The sequence below is a fragment of the Salvelinus fontinalis genome, chromosome 18 (genome assembly GCF_029448725.1).
Source record: "Salvelinus fontinalis isolate EN_2023a chromosome 18, ASM2944872v1, whole genome shotgun sequence".
In the NCBI taxonomy this organism is placed as follows: Eukaryota; Metazoa; Chordata; class Actinopteri; order Salmoniformes; family Salmonidae; genus Salvelinus; species Salvelinus fontinalis.
Window position 1 is genome coordinate 57385005 of NC_074682.1, and position 18650 is coordinate 57403654.

Here is an 18650-nt window from a genome sequence, read left to right on the forward strand (position 1 = left end):
GGTCCCAGCTAAAGGCTTTATGCCAGCTAGTTATACAGCTGGTGGGTCCCAGCTAAAGGCTTTAGGCCAGCTAGTTATACTGATGGTGGGTCCCAGCTAAAGGCTTTAGGCCAGCTAGTTATACAGCTTGTGGGTCCCAGCTAAAGGCTTTATGCCAGCTAGTTATACAGCTGGTGGGTCCCAGCTAAAGGCCTTAGGCCAGCTAGTTATACTGCCGGTGGGTCCCCGCTAAATTCTTTAGGCCAGCTAGTTATACAGCTGGTGGGTCCCAGCTAAAGGCTTTAGGCCAGCTAGTTATACAGCTGGTGGATCCCAGCTAAAGGCTTTAGGCCAGCTAGTTATACTGCTGGTGGGTCCCAGCTAAAGGCTTTAGGCCAGCTAGTTATACAGCTGGTGGGTCCCAGCTAAAGGCTTTAGGCCAGCTAGTTATACTGCTGGTGGGTCCCAGCTAAATTCTTTAGGCCAGCTAGTTATACAGCTGGTGGGTCCCAGCTAAAGGCTTTAGGCCAGCTAGTTATACAGCTGGTGGATCCCAGCTAAAGGCTTTAGGCCAGCTAGTTATACTGCTGGTGGGTCCCAGCTAAAGGCTTTAGGCCAGCTAGTTATACTGGTGGTGGGTCCCAGCTAAAGGCCTTCGGCCAGCTAGTTATACAGTTGGTGGGTCCCAGCTAAAGGCTTTATGCCAGCTAGTTATACAGCTGTTGGGTCCCAGCTAAAGGCTTTATGCCAGCTAGTTATACAGCTGGTGGGTCCCAGCTAAAGGCTTTAGGCCAGCTAGTTATACAGCTGGTGGGTCCCAGCTAAAGGCTTTAGGCCAGCTAGTTATACAGCTGGTGGGTCCCAGCTAAACGCTTTAGGCCAGCTAGTTATACAGTTGGTGGTGTCAGCTAAAGGCTTTATGCCAGCTAGTTATACAGCTGGTGGGTCCCAGCTAAAGGCTTTATTGCCAGCTAGTTATACAGCTGGTGGGTCCCAGCTAAAGGCTTTAGGCCAGCTAGTTATACAGCTGGTGGATCCCAGCTAAAGGCTTTAGGCCAGCTAGTTATACTGCTGGTGGGTCCCAGCTAAAGGCTTTAGGCCAGCTAGTTATACAGCTGGTGGGTCCCAGCTAAAGGCTTTAGGCCAGCTAGTTATACTGGTGGTGGGTCCCAGGTAAAGGCTTTAGGCCAGCTAGTTATACAGCTGGTGGGTCCCAGCTAAAGGCTTTAGGCCAGCTAGTTATACAGCTGCTAAAGGCTTTAGGCCAGCTAGTTATACAGCTGGTGGGTCCCAGCTACAGCCTGTCAGTAGGAACAATCAATGTTTTGGAATCACTGATGTAATTATTCCATGTAGTATTTTGGCGCATAAAGAGACTATGGATAAACCTCATGTTAGAGTTATACCTCAATGTAGTTCTCTCTATTGGGTTCATGTTAGAGTTATACCTCAATATAGTTCTCTCTGTAGGGTTCATGTTAGGATTAGAGTTGAGGTTAGGGTCAGGGTTAATGTCAGGGTTAGGATTAGAGTTGAGGTTAGAGTCGGGGTTAATGTCAGGGTTAGTATTAGAGTTGAGGTTAGGGTCACGGTTAGAGTCAGGGTTCATTTTAGGGTTAGGGCCAGGGTTAATTATAGGGTTAGGGTTGAGGTCAGGGCCAGGGTTAATTAATGGGTTAGGGTTGAGGTCAGGGTTAATTATAGGGTTAGGGTTGAGGTCAGGACCAGGGTTAATTATAGGGTTAGGGCCAGGGTTAATTATAGGGTTAGGGTTGAGGTCAGGGTCAGGGTTAATTATAGGGTTAGGGTTGAGGTCAGGGCCAGGGTTAATTATAGGGTTAGGGTTGAGGTCAGGGCCAGGGTTAATTATAGGGTTAGGGCCAGGGTTAATTATAGGGTTAGGGCCAGGGTTAATTATAGGGTTAGGGTTGAGGTCAGGGCCAGGGTTAATTATAGGGTTAGGACCAGGGTTAATTATAGGGTTAGGGCCAGGGTTAATTATAGGGTTAGGGCCAGGGTTAATTATAGGGTTAGGGTTGAGGTCAGGGCCAGGGTTAATTATAGGGTTAGGGCCAGGGTTAATTATAGGGTTAGGGCCAGGGTTAATTATAGGGTTAGGGTTGAGGTCAGGGCCAGGGTTAATTATAGGGTCAGGGCCAGGGTTAAGCTTAGGGTCAGTACCTCGATGTAGTAGTTGTCTGATATCTCTCTGTATGCAGAGGCGATGGAGGCCTGTACAGCCTGGATCCAGGCCTGCCGTAACTTCTCTGACTCTGCCTGGAGCATACAGCTCCTAGTGGGAGAGAGGAGGGTGAGGAGAGGACATACATACACACACACGCACACATATACACACATATACACACACACACCGATAGATCATATTCGCCCACACACACACCGATCATATACACACACACACACGCACACATATACACACACACCGATAGATCATATTCGCCCACACACACACCGATCATATACACACACACACACAGACACATATACACACAGACACACCGAACGATCATATTCGCACATATACACACACCGATCATATACACACACACACATATACACACACCGATCATATACACACACACACATATACACACACCGATCATATACACACACACACACATATACACACAGACACTCCGAACGATCATATTCGCACATATACACACACATACGTACTTAGTGGGGGACACCACCTCGAAGCAGAACCTCCTCTCTCCATCCTCGCAAGGTTTGACTGAACACAGCCTCAGGTCCTCCACCACCACCGTCAGGGCATCCTATTGGCAGAGAGCAGTGTCAATCAAAACACACCATCCTTTCATTGGCTGAGAGCGGTGTCAATAAAAACCCAACATCCTTTGATTGGCTGAGTATCTTCAGCCCCTACTCTTGTAATTTAGTCAGGGGGCCACCACATATTGTCTTTGGGGCCACCCTGGATATAGACTCAAATCCAATATGGTGTCCAAAGTCCAATATGGTGTCCAAAGACCAATATGGTTGGCATTATAACAGTAGTGTTTGTAGTTCTGGGGCCTGACCAGGTTACACAGCTAACAGAAGTGGTTGGGGCCTGACCAGGTTACACAGATAACGATAGCCCAGAACTGTTCTTGATAGGCCCACTCCCCCATCAGTCCTCCTCTGACAGTTGATAAAGACAGAGACATCATGGAACTGGACTGCCACATGTCAGGAGGCCATTCAACAGGAGGTCATTCAACAGAAGGTCATTCAACAGGAGGCCATCTGGAAAGTGCTGGCGTGCATTGCCATCATAGGTACCTATTCTGCTACCACCCATGGCTGGTAGTCCTCTTTACGCTGAGGGTAATAGACAGGCTTTAAGAGATGTACAACGTCAGATCAAAAGAAAGATACTGGTGGACAAGGAGGCATGCAAGCAAAAGGGGGGAGAGGAGCCTCTCCTCAGGAAAGGGATTAAATCCATGGCTGGTGCCCCCCACATAGGCAGGGGGAAACCAGTGCTGAACTTGGGAGATATGAGGGCCAGAACATGACTAATCAACTGAATGTTTTCTTCTCAAGATCTGAATCAGACAACTTTGTGTCGGAGGTAAAACAAATGGAAGCATCATTACAAATGTTTGAGAGGGTTGTTGTTCAACAGGCTGATGTTGTGAAGTTGTTCAGGGGATGTAACACATACAAAAGCCCAGGCCCAGACAAAATAAGTGGATAAGTGTTAAAGCACTGTGCTGAAAAATTGGCTGGTGTGTTTTACAGACATTTTCCAATCCTCACTCGGCCAGCAACACGTGCCAGTATCGTTGGAAGAACTCTGTAATTATACCCATTCCTAAAGCATCTAATCCCTCTGTGCTGAATGACTACCGCCCTGTCGCCTTGACATCCTTAGTAATGAAATGCTTTGAGGACATTGTGAAAAGTCATGTTCTCAGCGCCAGCCCAGAAGCTCCTCGGCTCTAAAGGTCTTTAGAGTGGTGTGATGAATCACACTCGGTCTTCAAGACCAACAAGACCAAAGAGATACAACACCTACCTCTGCAACATCTAGAGATTGTAGAAGAATACAAAATACCTGGGTGTCCTCTTGGACAATAAGCTTCAGTGGAGTAAATGTACAGACCTGATCTACAAGAAGAGTCAAACAGAGACTGTACTTTCTCAAAAAGCTGGGATCTTTTAATGTTGACTGTACTATACTGACTCTGTTTTGAAAAATCTTTCATTGAGAGTATTTTAACTTTTTGTATTGTTTGTTGGTTTGGAAATGCCACTGTCAGACAGAGAAATATGCTGAGAAGGATTATCACCACAGCAACAAGGTTCTTGGAGTCAAACAGACAGGCCTGGATGAGATGTTTAAGGTCAGGGCCCTCCCCAAGCCACCCCCTGTACCCGGACGTTGAACTACTCCCCTCTGGGCGCAGGTACAGGGCACCCCTCGGCAGGAAAAACACAACTAGACAATCATTTGTGCCAGGTGTGATATCCCTCCTAAATAGCTCGGCCTCATGTTCCTATCCACTCAGTAAGACCAGCAGGCTAATGTTCCTATAGACTCAGTAAGGCCAGCAGGCTAATGTTCCTATAGACACAGTAAGACCAGCAGGCTAATGTTCCTGTAGACTCAGTAAGACCAGCAGGCTAATGTTCCTATAGACTCAGTAAGACCAGCAGGCTAATGTTCCTATAGACTCAGTAAGACCAGCAGTCTAATGTTCCTATCCACCCAGTAAGACCAGCAGGCTAATGTTCCTATAGACTCAGTAAGACCAGCAGGCTAATGTTCCTATAGACTCAGTAAGACCAGCAGTCTAATGTTCCTATCCACCCAGTAAGACCAGCAGGCTAATGTTCCTATAGACCCAGTAAGACCAGCACGTTAATGTTCCTATAGACTCAATAAGACCAGCAGGTTAATGTTCCTATAGACTCTGTAAGGCCAGCAGGCTAATGTTCCTATAGACTCTGTAAGACCAGCAGGCTAATGTTCCTATAGACTCAGTAAGGCCAGCAGGCTAATGTTCCTATAGACTCAGTAAGACCAGCAGGCTAATGTTCCTATAGACTCAGTAAGGACAGCAGTCTAATGTTCCTATAGACTCAGTAAGGCCAGCAGGCTAATGTTCCTATAGACTCAGTAAGACCAGCAGGCTAATGTTTCTATCCACTCAGTAAGGCCAGCAGGCTAATGTTCATATCCACCCAGGAAGTGATGAACACCTGCCTTAATGCGCTTGGTATCATGTTTGGTTGCATCCACTATAACGTCACCAACTCAACCCAAACAGCAGAAGAGTCCACTATAACGTCACCAACTCAACCCAAACAGCAGAAGTGTCCACTATAACGTCACCGACTCAACCCAAAAAGCAGAAGAGTCCACTATAACGTCACCGACTCAACCTAAACAGTAGAAGAGTCCACTATAACGTCACCAACTCAACCTAAACAGTAGAAGAGTCCACTATAACGTCACCAACTCAACCCAAACAGCAGAAGAGTCCACTATAACGTCACCAACTCAACCCAAAAAGCAGAAGAGCCCACTATAACGTCACCAACTCAACCCAAAGAGTAGAAGAGTTCACTATAACGTCACCAACTCAACCTAAACAGTAGAAGAGCCCACTATAACGTCACCAACTCAACCCAAACAGCAGAAGAGTCCACTATAACGTCACCAACTCAACCCAAAGAGTAGAAGAGTTCACTATAACGTCCCCAACTCAACTCAAACAGTAGAAGAGTCCACTATAACGTCACCAACTTAGTAGAAGAGTCCACTATAACGTCACCAACTCAACCCAAACAGCAGAAGAGTCCACTATAACGTCCCCAACTCAACCCAAACAGCAGAAGAGTCCACTATAACGTCCCCAACTCAACCCAAACAGCAGAAGAGTCCACTATAACGTCACCAACTCAACCCAAACAGTAGAAGAGTCCACTATAACGTCACCAACTTAGTAGAAGAGTCCACTATAACGTCCCCAACTCAACCCAAACAGTAGAAAAGTCCACTATAACGTCACCAACTTAGTAGAAGAGTCCACTATAACGTCCCCAACTCAACTCAAACAGCAGAAGAGTCCACTATAACGTCACCAACTCAACTCAAACAGTAGAAGAGTCCACTATAACGTCACCAACTTAGTAGAAGAGTCCACTATAACGTCACCAACTTAGTAGAAGAGTCCACTATAACGTCACCAACTTAGTAGAAGAGTCCACTATAACGTCACCAACTTAGTAGAAGAGTCCACTATAACGTCACCAACTCAACCTAAACAGTAGAAGAGTCCACTATAACGTCACCAACTCAACCCAAACAATTGAAGAGTCCACTATAACGTCACCAACTCAACCTAAACAGTAGAAGAGTCCACTATAACGTCACCAACTCAACCCAAACAGTAGAAGAGTCCACTATAACGTCACCAACTCAACCCAAACAGCAGAAGAGTCCACTATAACGTCCCCAACTCAACCCAAACAGTAGAAGAGTCCACTATAACGTCACCAACTTAGTAGAAGAGTCCACTATAACGTCACCAACTCAACCCAAACAGTAGAAGAGTCCACTATAACGTCACCAACTCAACCCAAAAAGCAGAAGAGCCCACTATAACGTCACCAACTCAACCCAAAGAGTAGAAGAGTTCACTATAACGTCACCAACTCAACCTAAACAGTAGAAGAGCCCACTATAACGTCACCAACTCAACCCAAACAGCAGAAGAGTCCACTATAACGTCACCAACTCAACCCAAAGAGTAGAAGAGTTCACTATAACGTCCCCAACTCAACTCAAACAGTAGAAGAGTCCACTATAACGTCACCAACTTAGTAGAAGAGTCCACTATAACGTCACCAACTCAACCCAAACAGCAGAAGAGTCCACTATAACGTCCCCAACTCAACCCAAACAGCAGAAGAGTCCACTATAACGTCCCCAACTCAACCCAAACAGCAGAAGAGTCCACTATAACGTCACCAACTCAACCCAAACAGTAGAAGAGTCCACTATAACGTCACCAACTTAGTAGAAGAGTCCACTATAACGTCCCCAACTCAACCCAAACAGTAGAAAAGTCCACTATAACGTCACCAACTTAGTAGAAGAGTCCACTATAACGTCCCCAACTCAACTCAAACAGCAGAAGAGTCCACTATAACGTCACCAACTCAACTCAAACAGTAGAAGAGTCCACTATAACGTCACCAACTTAGTAGAAGAGTCCACTATAACGTCACCAACTTAGTAGAAGAGTCCACTATAACGTCACCAACTTAGTAGAAGAGTCCACTATAACGTCACCAACTTAGTAGAAGAGTCCACTATAACGTCACCAACTCAACCTAAACAGTAGAAGAGTCCACTATAACGTCACCAACTCAACCCAAACAATTGAAGAGTCCACTATAACGTCACCAACTCAACCTAAACAGTAGAAGAGTCCACTATAACGTCACCAACTCAACCCAAACAGTAGAAGAGTCCACTATAACGTCACCAACTCAACCCAAACAGCAGAAGAGTCCACTATAACGTCCCCAACTCAACCCAAACAGTAGAAGAGTCCACTATAACGTCACCAACTTAGTAGAAGAGTCCACTATAACGTCACCAACTCAACCCAAACAGTAGAAGAGTCCACTATAACGTCACCAACTCAACGCAAACAGCAGAAGAGTCCACTATAACGTCACCAACTCAACTCAAACAGTAGAAGAGTCCACTATAACGTCACCAACTTAGTAGAAGAGTCCACTATAACGTCACCAACTCAACCCAAACAGCAGAAGAGTCCACTATAACGTCACCAACTCAACCCAAACAGCAGAAGAGTCCACTATAACGTCCCCAACTCAACCCAAACAGTAGAAGAGTCCACTATAACGTCACCAACTTAGTAGAAGAGTCCACTATAACGTCACCAACTCAACCCAAACAGTAGAAGAGTCCACTATAACGTCACCAACTCAACGCAAACAGCAGAAGAGTCCACTATAACATCACCAACTCAACTCAAACAGTAGAAGAGTCCACTATAACGTCACCAACTTAGTAGAAGAGTCCACTATAACGTCACCAACTCAACCCAAACAGCAGAAGAGTCCACTATAACGTCACCAACTCAACCCAAACAGTAGAAGAGTCCACTATAACGTCACCAACTCAACCCAAACAGTAGAAGAGTCCACTATAACGTCCCCAACTCAACCCAAACAGCAGAAGAGTCCACTATAACGTCACCAACTCAACCCAAACAGTAGAAGAGTCCACTATAACGTCACCAACTCAACCCAAACAGCAGAAGAGTCCACTATAACGTCACCAACTCAACCCAAACAGTAGAAGAGTGCGACGGAACATCCCAACGAGCATCACAAATCCCGGTGGAAGGTCATGTTGGATTCAGGCAGCCGTATTGGACTAGCAATGGAACCAAAGCTTACTTCTTCATAACGAGGTGATTTCAGAGCCCAATCCTGGAGGCACAAGTTATACCACAGTTGGTATACCACAAGTTGTAGAGCTAGGAAGAGGGTGTCCAGGGGTTTCTCTTGTCTTTTGTTTGAGCCTCCCAGTTGCCTCAATGATTCTCAAAGAGACTTGTGACTTGTGTTGCCATGCCAAGCAGTCTGCTGTCTTTTCTATATCCAGACAATGGTGTTTCATTACGGCAGGCCTGATGAATGCCCAACATAGCTTAATGACACAACAATGGTGTTGAGTACAGGTCATAAATACAGTACACACATCTAAAAGATGTCTCTCATTTAAAACCTATACAGGTGATTAAACCACCATGTAATGGTATAATGGCAGCCATATTGGATTTTGGATGCAATAATGGATTTGGAGTAGAGGAGGCTGACGGGAGGAGCTATAGGAAGACGGGCTCATTGTAATGGCTGGAATGGAATAAATATGTAACTATGTATTGTTGTCAGGCAGAACCATACAACAGCACTGAATGAGACCACATTTGACAAAATACATTGACAATGTAACAGTATAACTTTAAACCGTCCCCTCGCCCCGACACGGGCGCGAACCAGGGACCCTCTGCACACGTCAACAACAGTCACCCACGAAGCGTCGTTACCCATCGCTCCACAAAAGCCGCGGCCCTTGCAGAGCAAGGGGAACCACTACTTCAAGGTCTCAGAGCAAGTGACGTAACCGATTGAAATGCTATTAGCGCATACCCGCTAACTAGCTAGCCATTTCACATCCGTTACACTCACCCCCCCTTTCAACCTCCTTTTCCGCAGCAACCAGTGATCCGGGTCAATGGAAAGTTTAAATTCATCAAAAATATTCCTAGTTGATACTTCCTCCTATTGTATATTTGTGTTTACATGTCTATATATCCTAGCTGCATGAAGATATCCTACTGCTGTTTGTTTATGTTGATGTTTATGTTGGGAAGGCAACTGACTACCTGTATTCCAAATGTTAGCAATATCAGAGCTTGTAATATCGGGTTACATGAGTTGGTAGGGGTATCTCAATAACTAAAGCCCCTTTCTTGATGATTGGCCACCAGCCTAACGATAGCACAAACAGACTGGCATTCAGGCTGATTACATGGCTATCCTTTCAAAAGTCCCAGTTCTTTTCTTACCTTAAGTCGCTTCTGGTAGACCAGCTGGCTGTTCTGTATGGAGAACCACCGTCTGGAAGGAGAAATGAGGGGAGGAGGGGAGGAGGAGAGATGAGGGGAGGAGGGGAGGAGGGGAGGAGGGGAGGAGGAGAGATGAGGGGAGGAGGGGAGGAGGGGAGGAGGAGAGATTAGGGGAGGAGGGGAGGAGGGGAGGAGAGGAGGAGAGGAGGAGGGGAGGAGAGGAGGAGGGGAGGAGGGGAGGAGGAGAGATGAGGGGAGGAGGGGAGGAGAGGAGGAGGGGAGGAGGGGAGGAGGAGAGAGGAGGGGAGGAGGGGAGGAGGGGAGGAGGAGAGATTAGGGGAGGAGGGGAGGAGGGGAGGAGAGGAGGAGAGGAGGAGGGGAGGAGAGGAGGAGGGGAGGAGGGGAGGAGGAGAGATAAGGGGAGGAGGGGAGGAGAGGAGGAGGGGAGGAGGAGAGGAGGAGAGGAGACAAGAGGAGACTGCGTTAGATGAAGTACCACTCTGAATCAAACTGTTGTGTTTTTTATTTTTTTTATTTCACCTTTATTTAACCAGGTAGTTAAGGTGAGAACAAGTTCTCATTTACAACTGCGACCTGGCCAAGATAAAGCAAAGCAGTGCGACACAAACAACAACACAGAGTTACACATGGGATAAACAAACATACAGTCAATAACACAATAGAAAAGTCTATATACAGTGTGTGCAAATGTAGTAAGATTAGGGAGGTAAGGCAATAAATAAGCCATAGTGGTGAAATAATTACAATTTGGCAATTAAACACTGGAATGGTAGATGTGCAGAAGATGAATGTGCAGGTAGAGATACTGGGGTGCAAAGGAGCAAAAAAATAAACAACAATATGGGGATGAGGTAGTTGGGTGGGCCATTCACAGATGGGCTATGTACAGGTGCAATGATCGGTGAGCTGCTCTGACAGCCGATGCTTAAAGTTAGTGAGGGAGATATAAGTCTCCAGCTTCATTGATTTGTGCAATTCGTTCCAGTCATTGGCAGCAGAGAACTGGAAGGAAAGGCGGCCAAAGGAGGAGTTGGCTTTGGGGGTGACCAGTGAAATATACCTGCTGGAGCACGTGCTACGGGTGGGTGCTGCTATGGTGACCAGTGAGCTGAGATAAGGTGGGGCTTTACCTAGCAAAGACTTATAGATGACCTGGAGCCAGTGGGTTTGGCGACGGATATGAAGCGAGGGCCAGCCAACAAGAGCATACAGGTCGCAGTGGTGGGTAGTATATGGGGCTTTGGTGACAAAATTGATGGCACTGTGATAGACTACATCCAATTTGCTGAGTAGAGTGTTGGAGGCTAGTTTTTAAATGACATCGCTGAAGTCAAGGATCGGTAGGATAGTCAGTTTTACGAGGGTATGTTTGGCAGCATGAGTGAAGGATGCTTTGTTGCGAAATAGGAAGCCGATTCTAGATTTAATTTTGGATTGGAGATGCTATTGAAATTCTCGATTATCGTGGATTTATCGGTGGTGATAGTGTTACCTAGCATCAGTGCAGTGGGCAGCTGGGAGGAGGTGCTCTTATTCTCCATGGACTTTACAGTGTCCCAAAACTTTTTGGAGTTTGTTCTACAGGATGCAAATTTATGTTTGAAAAAACTAGCCTTTGCTTTCCTGACTGACTGCGTGTTTTGGTTCCTGACTTCCCTGAACAGTTGCATATCGCAGGGTCTATTCCATGCTAGTGCAGTCCTCCACAGGATGTTTTTGTGCTGGTCGAGGGCAGTCAGGTCTGGAGTGAACCAAGGGCTATATCTGTTCTTAGTTCTACATTTTTTGAAAGGGGCATGCTTATTTAAGATGGTGAGGAAATTACTTTTAAAGAATAACCAGGCATCCTCTACTGACGTAAAGAGGTCAATATCCTTCCAGGATACCCGGGCCAGGTCGATTAGAAAGGCCTGCACGCTGAAGTGTTTTAGGGAGCGTTTGACAGTGATGAGGGTCGTTTGACCGCGGACCCATTATGGGCAGTGATCGCTGAGATCCTGGTTGAAGACAGCATTTAGAGTATTTAGAGGGTAGGTTGGTCAGGATGATATCTATGAGGGTGCCCGTGTTTACGGATTTAGGGTTGTACCTGGTAGGTTCCATGATCATTTATGTGAGATTGAGGGAATCTATCTTAGATTGTAGGACGGCCGGGGTGTTAAGCATATCCCAGTTTAGGTCAGCTAACAGTAGTCTCTGAAGATAAATGGGGGGCAATTAATTCACATATGGTGTCTAGGGCACAGCTGGGGGCAGAGGGGGGGGGGGGGGTCTATATCAAGCGGCAACAGTGAGAGACTTATTTCTGGAAAGGTGTTGTAGTTGAGGTGTAGGACATGTGTTTCTATCTCACCTGTTCCAGGTCTTGAAGGCGTTGGAGGCCCTCTTGAACAGGTAACCTTCCATCACCACTCCGTTAGGAGCGTCCACGTTGAACTCCACCTTGCTATCATCATAGGAGAAGTCCTAGAGACCAAGACAAAGGGGAGAAGAGGGAGGGGGGAGACTGGGGTTAGTGTCTGTGTCTGTAGCTAACTTACAGAGGAGAGGAGAGGAGAGGAGAGGAGAGGAGAGGAGAGGAGAGGAGAGGAGAGGAGAGGAGAGGAGAGGAGAGGAGAGGAGAGGGGGGTTAATGTCTGTGTCTGTAGCTAACTTACAGAGGAGAGGAGAGGAGAGGAGAGGAGAGGAGAGGAGAGGAGAGGAGAGGAGAGGAGGGTTAATGTCTGTGTCTGTAGCTAACTTACAGAGGAGAGGAGAGGAGAGGAGAGGAGAGGAGAGGAGTGGAGTGGAGAGGAGAGGAGAGGAGGGTTCATGTCTGTGTCTGTAGCTAACTTACAGTGGAGAGGAGAGGAGAGGAGAGGAGGGTTAATGTCTGTGTCTGTAGCTAACTTACAGTGGAGAGGAGAGGAGAGGAGAGGAGAGGAGAGGAGAGGAGTGGAGTGGAGAGGAGAGGAGAGGAGAGGAGGGTTCATGTCTGTGTCTGTAGCTAACTTACAGTGGAGAGGAGAGGAGAGGAGAGGAGAGGAGAGGAGAGGAGAGGAGAGGAGAGGAGAGGAGGGTTAATGTCTGTGTCTGTAGCTAACTTACAGTGGAGAGGAGAGGAGCGGAGAGGAGAGGAGAGGAGAGGAGAGGAGAGGAGAGGAGAGGGGGGTTAATGTCTGTGTCTGTAGCTAACTTGGAGAGGAGAGGAGAGGGGTTAATGTCTGTGTCTGTAGCTAACTTACAGAGGAGAGGAGAGGAGAGGAGAGGAGAGGAGAGGAGAGGAGAGGAGAGGAGAGGAGAGGAGAGTTAATGTTTGTGTCTGTAGCTAACTTACGGAGGAGAGAGACTGTGGTTAGGGTCTGAAGTCAACTGTAAATCTCTAAAGCTAACTGGCCAAGAAAATAACAATTCCTGTAGTATGAATTACGGTACAACTGTATATTATGTTACTGTGCAGTAAATATATATATATATACACCAGTAAAAAGTGTTAGAACACCTATTCATTCAAGGGTTTTTCTTAGTTCTTACTATTTTCTACATTGTAGAATAAAAGTGTATGTATGGAATTTCTTTCCTTTTTAATGCGTTTGAGCCAATCAGCTGTGTTGTGACAAGGTAGGGGTGGTATACAGAAGATAGCCCTATTTGGTAAAAAGTCCATATTATGGCAAGACGAGCTCAAATAAGCAAAGAGAAACAACAGTCCATCATTACTTTAAGACATGAAGGTCAGTCAATCAGGAACATTTCAATAACTTTGAACGCTTCTTCAAGTGCAGTCGCAAAAACCATCAAGCGCTATGATGAAACTGGCTCTCATGAGGACCGCCACAGCAAAGGAAGACCCAGAGTTACCTCTGCTGCACAGGATAAGTTCATTAGAGTTAACTGCACCTCAGATTGTAGTCCAAATAAATATTTCACAGTTCAAGTAACAGACACATCTCAACATCAACTGTTCAGAGGAGACTGAGTGAATCAGGCCTTCATGGTCGAATTGCTGCAAAGACACCACTACTAAAGCACACCAATAAGAAGAAGAGACTTGCTTGAGCCAAGAAACACGAGCAATGGACATTAGAAACACGAGCAATGGACATTAGACCAGTGTAAATCTGCCATTTGGTCTGATGAGTTCAAATTTGAGATTTTGGTTTCCAACCACCGTGTCTTTGTGAGACGCAGAGTAGGTGAACGGATGATCTCTGCATGTGTGGTTCACACCGTGAAGCATGGAGGAGGTGGTGAATTTAGAATTCAAGGCACACTTAACTAGCATGGCTACCACAGCATTCTGCAGCGATACGCCATCCCATCTGGTCTGCACTTAGTGGGACTATCATTTGTTTTTCAACAGGACAATGACCCAACACACCTCCATGCTGTGTAAGGCTATTTGACCAAGAGGAGAGTGATGGAGTGCTGCATCAGATGAACTGGCCTCCACAATCCCCCGATCTCAACCTAATTGAGATGGTTTGGGATGAGTTGGACCTCCAAGTGAAGGAAAATAAGCCTACAAGTGCTCAGCATATGTGGGAACTCCTTCAAAACTGTTGGAAAAGCATTCCAGGTGAAGCTGGTTGCGAGAATTGCAAGAGTGTGCAAAGCTGTCATCAAGGGTGGCTTTGATTTGTTTACCACCTTTTTGGTTACTACATGATTCCATATGTGTTATTTCATAGTTTTCACTATTATTCTACAATGTAGAAAAGAGTAAAAAATTAAGAAAAAAATGAGTGGGTGTGTCCAAACTTTTGACTGGTACTGTATATTACATATTACATATCCTCTTCACAGATGGACTGAATCTTAAGAGACTTACGCCCTGATGGTGTAAAACAACAACCGCCTCAGACTAGAGATGTAAAATAATACGGCCCTGTGAAAACAGCAAGTAACCCAAACAGCCTAAGTGACCAACCAGTGAGGTGTACCAGTGGAGGCTGGTGCGAGGAGCTATAGGAGGACGGGTTCTGTGTAAAGGCTGGAACAGAGTAAATGGAACGGAGTCATGTGGTTTCCATATGTTTTTTATACCATTTAATTTATTCCATTCCAGCCATTACCGTGAGCTAGTCCTCCTATAGCTCCTCGCACCAGCCTCCACTGTAGTGGCCGGCCGTATGCCACAGAGAACTGGTGGAGGGAGCAGGACGCTGTTCTGTGACCTAATGATTGTTTTTAGATAAGCTGGTGGGAAACTAGACAGTGGACCATCCCCAGGATACAGCCTTATGTTTGTCTGAGAACAAACAGGTTGACAGATAGCTAAACGGGGGGATATGGGGGCTGTCAAATCATTCACCGGTGTTGCCCAATGGAAGCTGTTTGATACAGAGGAAAGAGATGCTAGTCACTCAGTCGGACAATGTTCTGATTTCCACCATATTGCTTGTGTGTCTTGTGCGTCTTGTGTGTCTTGTGCGTCTTGTGCGTCTTTTGTGTCTTGTGCGTGTTGTGTGTCTTGTGTGTCTTTTGTGTCTTGTGCGTCTTGTGCGTCTTGTGTGTCTTGTGCGTCTTGTGCGTCTTGTGCGTCTTGTGCGTCTTGTGCGTCTTGTGCGTCTTTTGTGTCTTGTGTGTCTTGTGACTCTTGTGTGTCTTTTGTGTCTTGTGTGTCTTGTGTGTCTTGTGTGTCTTTTGTGTCTTGTGCGTCTTGTGTGTCTTGTGTGTCTTTTGTGTCTTGTGTGTCTTGTGTGTCTTTTGTGTCTTGTGTGTCTTGTGTGTCTTGTGTGTCTTTTGTGTCTTGTGCGTCTTGTGTGTCTTGTGTGTCTTTTGTGTCTTGTGTGTCTTGTGTGTCTTGTGTGTCTTGTGCGTCTTGTGCGTCTTTTGTGTCTTGTGCGTCTTGTGCACACACAACAATGGATTACCTTGATCATAAGAAGAAGATTATAACCGACCACCGTATAGGTTATACAGTGCCTTCGGGAAAGTATTCAGACCCTTTCCCCTTTTCCACATTTTGTTATGTTACAGCCTTATTCTACAATAGATTCATAATCTAAAATGGATTAAATCATTTTTCTGTTATCTGCACAAGTGTTGATGAAAAGTTGATGAAAGAACACACACACACACACACACACACACACACACAAACACTCCCCAGTCTCTGAGCTCATTGTGAATGGCACACAGATAGGCAGGCAGCCGTCCTGACACGTGCCCCCCCCCCCCCCCCCCTTCAGACAGGCACACACTTCTGCTATAATTTAAAAAAAGAATCGTATAACTATTTCCATCTTTCTTTCATAGAAATTATGGGTGAAAACAACTAAATATATTTACCGTTGAGATGTGACATTCAGATGCCTCTTACTCAAACCACCAACTGGGGGGACGACTCAAACAATTCTGAACTCATCATGAGAGGCAGCAGTTTACATATCAACATACATACACCCCACACAGCAAAACATTTTAACGACACCCCCCCTCATGACAGCAGAGAGAACAATTGTACGTTTTTAGAGTACATTTTATGCAATCCTACACATTTTGCCATGGGGGCAGAGAGAAATGGTTACAGTGTTTACTATATCAGAGTGAGACTGACTAACAAAATCAATTGGGTCAACCCCAGCTGGTAATTCGAAACATGATAACAAGTTTAGATAGCTGTCCGCTCAACAAATTGACCGATCTAAAACAACGTTAGCTGTTTGAGTGACTATCAGTGACTGACACGACAAGAGGAAAAAATGGTAATGCATAACCACATTTCAATACTGCACCTTGCGTATTCTACTATTGTAACTCTCAGCGGTATCTAAATACATTTTGGAAATATATCCGAGGTCCATCCCTGTTGTAGAAAAGCTGTTATTATTGTTGCCCTGGGAGACGTGTATGAGTATTACCATCCTATAATAAGCAACTAATAGTTTAGTAAAATCTTACCAGTGTGTAATCCAACCTGCCAAATATCTTCATCTTTTGCAGAGTACAATCCAACAACATTTCACGTTTAAAACTAAGTTCCAAATTCTCTCAAACATAAATAATCAAAATAAAACGAAGGTTTAAAAATAAAAAAAGATGCTTCTGTTCAATTGTCAAAATGTTTATCATTTCCAATATTCCGGTTACGGTTGAAAACTTCAGAACACACCGGAGGGACGGAGAATAACGGACCTCACGCCAGAACATCAGAACACCCGAATGTCAACAGTGTGCTCGTGCTGCAGAGACGTTCTGCGTTCCAAACCACACTGCCTCCCGAAACCAGCTGCTCATGCTGTTCCCTGCAGTGTGTGTGTATAGTCACAAGGCTCTAGCCTTTTGGGGACACTGAGAGAGATTTGGTTGCCAGGGCCGGCTCTAGCCTTTTGGGGGCACTGAGAGAGACTTGGTTGCCAGGGCCGGCTCTAGCCTTTTGGGGGCACTGAGAGAGATTTGGTTGGCAGGGCCGGCTCTAGACTTTTGGGGGCACTGAGAGAGATTTGGTTGCCAGAGGGGCACTGAGAGAGATTTGGTTGCCAGGGGGGCACTGAGAGAGATTTGGCTGCGGGCCCCCCACTTGGGCCTCCTCTTAATGGTGGAGAGAATATTTTTTGTTTTAAAGTACATTTCCTGTAATTCTACACATTTTGCCATGGGGTGGAGATACATTTTCACTTTTAAAGCTAATTTCATGCAATTCTACACATTTTGTAATGAGTTATTCCATGTGTAACGGATGTGAAATGGCTAGCTAGTTAGCGGTGGTGCGCGCTAATAGCGTTTCAATCGGTTACGTCACTCGCTTTGAGACCTTGAAGTAGTGGTTCCCCTTGCTCGGCCTTTGTGGAGCGATGGGTAACCACGCTTCGTGGGTGACTGTTGTTGATGTGTGCAGAGGGTCCCTGGTTCGGGGCGAGGGGACGGTCTAAGGTTATACTGTTACACATGTTAATATGATATTTGAGTGTGAAAGACTAACAAAATCAATGGGGCACCCCCGGGAAGTCAGGGCCCTGAGTGCCCAGTCGGTATTCAGCCATGATTACTACAAGTTTAAATAGTTTAGCCAGCTAACTACCAGTCTAAAACGTGTTAGCTGACATTGACATACAGGAAGTAATGAGAGAAAAACTGCTGATGCAAAACCACATTTCATAATTGTACCATGTGTATTCTACTACTCTACTTCTAAATAGTAAATTGAGACCACGACTGAGTTCCTAAGGGCCCCCTAGCAGACTGCCTCATTAGCATACAGCTGTCATTTATGCCGCGCTCGCAGAAGCCGCTGTTGCTGCCATGGAAAAGCCACTGCTTGCGCGCAGAAGGATTTACGAGCCTTCCACTCTACCCCCCCCCCCCCCCCTGAAGCCCCCCAAAGCCTTGATACCCTGAGGCCAGGTCCTCTTTCTCCCCTCCTCAGTCCTGGAGGAGCCCAGCTTCCATCTGTCTGAGAGTCTATTGCTGCCTAATCAAGCACACATTATGGCTCCCAGCATCCACCCACAAGTCACTATACCCCCAACACTAACACCGACCTACCCACCTACCTCTCTCTCTATCCTTCTATCTCTCTATCCCTCTCGGTCTCTCGCTCTCTATTCAATTCAATACTACCTCTCTATCCCTCTATCCTCTAGCTTCAAGGCAAGTAACACTGAATCATGCATGAGAGCACCAGCCTTTCCTGGACGACTGTGTGATCACACTCTCCGTAGCCGATGTCAGCAAGACGTTTAATCAGTTCAACATTCACAAGGCCGCGGGGCCAGACGGATTACCAAGGCGTGTACTGAAACCATGCGTGGACCAGCTGGCAAGTGTCTTCACTGACATTTTCAACCTCTCCCTGACCGAGTCTGTAGTACCTACATGTTTCAAACAGACCATCATAGTCCCTTTGCCCAAGAATGCGAAGGTAACCTTCCTAAATGACTACAGCCTAGTAGCACTCACGTGTGTAGCCATGAAGCGCTTTGAAAGGCTGGTCATGGCTCACATCAACACCACCATCCCAGAAACCCTAGACCCACTCCAATTCACAAACCGCCCCAACAGATCCACAGATGATGCAAT

General features: G+C 46.0%; 1 protein-coding gene across 1 annotated transcript in view; it reads right to left on the minus strand.

Moving 5' to 3' along the window:
- LOC129815785 (arf-GAP with coiled-coil, ANK repeat and PH domain-containing protein 3-like) overlaps window positions 1–18650 on the minus strand; it is a 110026-nt gene that overhangs the window by 27944 nt on the left and 63432 nt on the right. Inside the window, exons 10-13 of the mRNA XM_055869905.1 lie at window positions 12001–12113; window positions 9627–9678; window positions 2677–2777; window positions 2161–2272 (exon numbers count right to left, since the gene is read on the minus strand). Of these exons, the coding sequence (XP_055725880.1) occupies window positions 2161–2272; window positions 2677–2777; window positions 9627–9678; window positions 12001–12113 (378 nt within the window). The remainder of the gene's footprint in view (window positions 1–2160; window positions 2273–2676; window positions 2778–9626; window positions 9679–12000; window positions 12114–18650) is intronic.